The 5,952-nt window shown below is 40.0% G+C and overlaps 1 protein-coding gene across 3 annotated transcripts in view; it reads right to left on the reverse strand.

Moving 5' to 3' along the window:
• The window catches only part of LOC107585142 (ubiquitin-protein ligase E3A-like), a 12,507-nt gene extending 8,726 nt beyond the window's left edge, over positions 1-3,781 (reverse strand). For all 3 annotated transcript variants that reach the window (XR_001609216.1, XR_001609217.1, XM_016272029.1), the window contains exons 1-4: positions 3,306-3,781; positions 1,021-2,267; positions 762-906; positions 292-497 (exon numbers count right to left, since the gene is read on the reverse strand). Coding sequence is in view for 1 of the 3 variants with exons in the window: in XM_016272029.1 (XP_016127515.1) it covers positions 292-497; positions 762-906; positions 1,021-2,267; positions 3,306-3,504 (1,797 nt within the window). In the remaining 2 variants the exon portion in view is untranslated. The remainder of the gene's footprint in view (positions 1-291; positions 498-761; positions 907-1,020; positions 2,268-3,305) is intronic.
• Between the last annotated feature and the right edge of the window lie 2,171 nt (positions 3,782-5,952).

Below are 5,952 nucleotides of genomic sequence, written 5' to 3' on the forward strand. Positions count from 1 at the left end.
AAAACAAAACTATTATATATATATATATATATATATATATATATATATATATATATATATATATAATAATATTTTAAACTGCAATTTCACTTTCATTTTTGATCAAATAAATGAAGACGTGGTGAGCATAAGAGACTTCTTTCAAACAAACAAACAAAAAATCTTACCTACCCCAAACTTTTGAACGATAATGCAATCTTTGTGTTACATTTGTATTTCATTTCTAAAAAAAAAAAATGTTAGACAAGGAATGCTGATTAACATACATAAATGTAACCAAGCAAGTATTACCGGATGAGAGTCTGCAAGGTCTCTAAACGTTCCTTTCTTTCCCATTAGTTTTCTGTAAACCACCATAGGGAAGTGCACATCGAGAATGCAATTATTGTAGATAGCTAAGCCCAGGACGATGCCTATCAAGGTGAACTGGCCTTCATTTTCAAACGATGAAGGGTTGAACCAGAAAAGTTTTGTTCTTTCATCATAGGTAAACATGCCTGTGGGTGAAACAGAAAGAGAAAGGTCTGCACAACAGATCCTCATCTCACACTCACTGAATCAATAAGATCATCAATATCAATAAAACTAATTCTGAGAGGAACATTAAGCCAACTAGCGCATACAAATAGTGCATTATCCATTCAAGTATTAATGAATATAAATTAAACTGATTAAGCTTCACATTAGGACGGGCAAAAATAAAAAAAAAAGTCAAATAAAAAGTTAAATAAGTCAAGTAGGAAATAATTGATGATAATTACCTATATCTGGGTTAAAGATCTCCTCTACGACCAGTTGAAAGAACTCTTTGGATACTCCTCCTTCATCTACTCCCTGCTCTCCCTCAAACTCCACATACAGCTGTTTCTTCAGGTCTGCTGGGTTTTCCATGGCAATCATCTCCAACTAAAAGCAATCACACATTCATCACGAATGATCTTCACAAATAATGAATAATGAATAATACACAAGAAATCACTATGAAACAACATTCGTCTTTGCAAGCTCTTCGGGACCTACCCTGACAAGAGCATCATCTATGATGTGGTCTCTGCGCACTTTGAGTCGCAGGTAAGGGTTCAGCTGTTGTCCCTGCACTAAACTGTAGAGGGCCGTAATCCTGCGCTCGCTGTACATCCGGATCCGGTTGTCGTAGTACAGGCCTAGATTCTTAGTCACAGCGTTAAGAATGAACGGGCAGGTCATAAAAGAAAACTTGCTTTCTGTCTCCACCTTGAAGAAGGTGTAGTCCTTGTCCATTTCCAGCACCTCGTTGAGCGGTTCGTTGATGAAATCCTCGAAGGTAATGAGGGGTTTTCGACAGTCTGAGGCACGGATGCCCAGTTCCGTCTCTAGCGGATCCACCCGAGGGCCTTTCTTATTTCGTCGTTCCTCGCCGAGCAGCTCCTGCAGGGTCAGCTCGCTGGACTCCGGGATCGGTTCGTCGTCGTCGTCCTCGTTGTGATCCGTGTCTAGGTCGCCGCCCAGCACATTTGCATAGTAGACGATTTTCAAGCACTTGGTGGCTGCCACCACACCATCATCCTCGTTGACCAGGTTGTCGCTGCTGAACTCGTTGCTGATGACCGTGTAGGTAATAAGCTGCTGGAAAGTCTCGACCAGACGTCGGATCTGGTCTGCGCCGTACTGCGACCACAACCGCGCAAGCTTGGCCAGAGCTGGAAGAGGTAGCTTGCTCATTGCCTTGCAGAATTGCGGCAGGGCGATTTCTAAGTATTCTGGACTGTGGAGGTTACTGTTCTCCATAACGATGATGAAGACGTTCAGGTAATTAGGGTCGGCGGCATACACGCTGTGATAGGTGAGGTCACACTCTACGTTGGGCGACAGGTAGACTAACGCGTTGAGGAATGCTGCTTCGATCTTCTCGTTCGATAATAGTCTCTCGTACACTCTTCTTACGGCATCAATGTCTACAGAAACTTCGACGGGACCCAACTTTTGGACGTTGTTCTCTCCGTGAGATGGCCCGTCTCCACTTGACGCTGAGGCTTCGGGTTCCACCTCCATGGCTGTGGACGAACCAGAGGCCGTTTCTTTCTCATCTTCATCTTTGTCCTCATCCTTGGCCTGAAGGGACTTGAGCTCTTCCTTGGTGTGTTGTTTGGCCTTGCGGAAACTCTGGACCAGACTCTCCGCGCTTGAGAAAACCCTACCGATGACACGGATTAGAGGAGAATAGTCCTCGGTCTCACTGCAGAGGCTCAGGATTTCATACACCTTCTCCTCTGTCAAGTAATTCAGATCTGCCGAAGAACATAGTAAAGAATATGTAAACATTTGTTCGGAAAGTCAATGGTATGATTCAGAAAGTAGTTCGAAATTGGATTCAGGAAGAAGAACATGTTGTGACAGAAACTTTAGCTGTTGCTCAGTAAAGTTGTGTGTGTTTTTTTTATGTCAAACTAGCTTTTTTTCCACCTTCATAGTGAGCACGCCTCTTTTTTTGCAACTTTTCAGAAAAAGTCAGGAGTTCAAAATTGGAATTGGGGAAAAAACTGTGCTTAGCTTCTAATTGAATTGCTTTGTTCTTCAATCCTGAATATTAACTTGAAAAATGTGATGCTCTATTTACCTAATTGAGAAATACTTAATGACTGTTAATTTAATTTGTGATATATATTAAATACATTTTAATATTCAAGGTTTAGTAGTGTATTCTGTAGCACATTTGTGGTATCAAAAATTATAGTGTCACATGTTTTAGTATTTTTATTTTCTCTATTTAAATTTTTTTTTTTCTCATAAAGCATTTGTGACCCTGGACCACAAAACCAGTCATAAGTAGCATGGGTATATTTGTAGCAATAGCCAACAATACATTGTATGGGTCAAAACTATCGATTTTTCTTTTATGCCAAAAATCATTAGGATATTAAGTAAAGATCATGTTCTATGAAGATATTTTGTAAATTTCCTACTGCAAATATATCAAAATGTAATTTTTGATTAGTAATATGCATTGCTAAGACCTTCATTTGGACAACTTTAAAAGGCAATTTTCTCAATATTTAGTTTTTTTTTGCATCCACAGTTTCCAGATTTTCAAATAGTTGTATCTCGGCCACATATTGTCCCATCCTAACAAACTATACATCCGTGGAAAGCTTATTTATTCAGCTTTCAGATAATGCATAAATCTCAATTTCAAAAAATGGACCCTTATGACTGGTTTTGTGGTCCAGGGCCACATTTGGAAATTACATGGTCCTTTCCTGATTGATTCCTAAAAAAAAAAAATCATGAAATAATACTAATTCTGCAATCGTGACAATGCTGTTCACCTCTAAAGTCCTCCCTTGTGGGCGGTAGGTCCTTATGGTTCATCTTCCCGTTGCTGCAAGCAGAGAAGTTGTGAGCTCCTTTGGCACTGTTCTCCGGGAAGGCTGAACTGGCTCCCTTCTTAGAGGGATGAGGATCACACAGTTTGGCATTATTCTTATATAACTCCAGGGCCTTGATGGCCGCTGCATTGTTATCCATGCGCTGGAAACCCGGAGAAGACCCACAAGCCTCATTCGTGCAGGCCTCATTTCCACAGCCCTCTGTTAACTGGTGGTAGTAGCGCTCAATTAAATGCTTTGCAGCCGCTCGCTTCCTGTATCAGACATTCAAACAGGACAGCAGGGGGATTAGTACGGTTCAATCCCGAAATAAGTTCACAACAGTGCAAATATTTCTATACTTTTATATCTCAAATAAAACCATCCATTTGAATTTCTCAACAGCCATCAAAACAGGTTGCCTTTTGCATGTGCACATGAAAATACATTCAAAATGATGGAAAAAGCAAGCATTATATATTTACATTTTTTTTAAACTACTGAACTACTGCTCAAGATGATTGAGAAACACTGTAGTGTTGGTAAACACGAACCTAACGTGCATCACGGGGCAGAATAAAACCAAGCAAGCTGCCTACCTAGACAGTATTCCGGAACCCTACTATGTCCAGGCAGTCAGCCTACTAGTTTTTGACACGCAGCCCAGACCGCAAGACGTGCAGCAACATAAACCTAAACAGAGGCCCGAACTAAAAACATACCGCGTGCTTTCGCAACCGAAACATCCTGTGTACCGGTAAACAGTCGTTTACCCCGAGCAGAAGGAGCTGAGGCCGCAGAGGGGCAGGCTGGGGGTATGACAGTGCACAAACAACTTCAGCCGTGCACACACACATAGCCAATCTCCGACGGCTCATTTGAAAAAGAACGAACACAGACCTAATGGCCAGGAATAAAGTGTGCTGATGATCGATGCGTTTAAGGCAGAGTGAGAGCAGCAAATCGTTTAAGTTAACCTTGCAGTAACGTTAATAGCAGGAAAGAGCTTAGTAACTGGTTAGCCTAGCTGCAGCTAACGTTAGCCACAGTCTGACATTTCGAAGACACGGACGGATTTTACTAAACGGTTGTTGTTGCATAATCAAAGGCGAGGGTGTATTTGGGATATCGGGACTGCACTGGTTTCGCTTGTTTACCAGAAACCCCTTCCGTCCCTCCCCGGAGCGGTTAGCAGCGCTGCTAACTGGCCTAACAGCGCTTACTACGGCTTCGATCGAGCGCGGTCGGGGCGGGAGACGCGTGATTGATGTTTTGACAGCTTACTTGTGAAGATGTTCTGATGTGGACGAATGAATCTGGTCTCTCAACATCACAATCGCTCCGAGTGCGGCGTGTATTCAACTCAAACCCCTCCACAAAATATTCGCGGCCATCTTGATCAAATGAGGCAAACACGGAGAGCGATCCCACAATGCACTGGGGCACGAGGACGACCATCAGCACAGCGTTCTTCTGGCAGTCAGTCAAGAGCTGAGATGTGATGAAACCTTGAAAGTTGTATTTGTATGTGCTCAAATAAACAAAGCTTTAAAACACGCACCACATTTCTTTCTTTTTAATACATACATATCAAAAACGAAACAATTGTAATAATGATTTTCATCAGCAGATGGCAGAATCCGAAAGGAAAATAGCTTTGTATTTGCTGAAGAAAATACCCGTGCTTGATTTAGCAATGGGCGTTTGTTTTATCTCAGTGATTTGAAGCTTTTTTTTTAGTCCGTTCACCCAAAATATTCATCATTTATTGATTATGTTCTGTGGGACCTGCAGGTAACATGTCACGCCAGTAGGGGCAACGGTCAAAGTTTTGTCAATCATTCTGATTCTATGAGAACAATGTCCACATCACAGCTATAATATTGTTGGAATCACTTTCAGATTTTTTTTTACAGCTGATGAATGATACAACATGTACATTTCATTGTAAAAAGTGTAGTAACCATGTTTTTTGATGTATTTAATACCATTTGTTAAATTACTACAAATACCATGGTTAGTCTAGCAAAACAAAGCTTAATTTGTGGTTTCCATGATTTAACTTAGTCTATTTATTTATTTGGTTTTATTTGTAGTAAAACCATGGTTCATTTTTGTAAGGGATTCTATTAACTTTATTATGCATTTATATATGTTCTTGTGATGCTGAGAGAAATCATTTTCAGAACAACATTTTCGGCATGCCATTTTTTTATGTTATTTGTAGCCTACTTTAATGAATGTTTTTGTAATGTTGAGAGAAAATATTCTCTGAACAACATTATCGGAACATCCTTATGATGTTGTTTATTGTTCTTGGTAACAGCTCTTTAGTGAGTTACTTACAGCTGATGAATGATACAACATGTACATTTCATTGTAAAAAGTGTAGCAACCATGTTTTTTGATGTATTTAATACCATTTGTTAAATTACTACAAATACCATGGTTAGTCTAGCAAAACAAAGCTTAATTTGTGGTTTCCATGATTTAACTTAGTCTATTTATTTATTTGGTTTTATTTGTAGTAAAACCATGGTTCATTTTTGTAAGGGATTCTATTAACTTTATTATGCATTTATATATGTTCTTGTGATGCTGAGAGAAA

The sequence above is a fragment of the Sinocyclocheilus grahami genome, unplaced genomic scaffold, assembly GCF_001515645.1.
Source record: "Sinocyclocheilus grahami isolate Dianchi unplaced genomic scaffold, SAMN03320097.WGS_v1.1 scaffold67.1, whole genome shotgun sequence".
Classification (NCBI taxonomy): domain Eukaryota; kingdom Metazoa; phylum Chordata; class Actinopteri; order Cypriniformes; family Cyprinidae; genus Sinocyclocheilus; species Sinocyclocheilus grahami.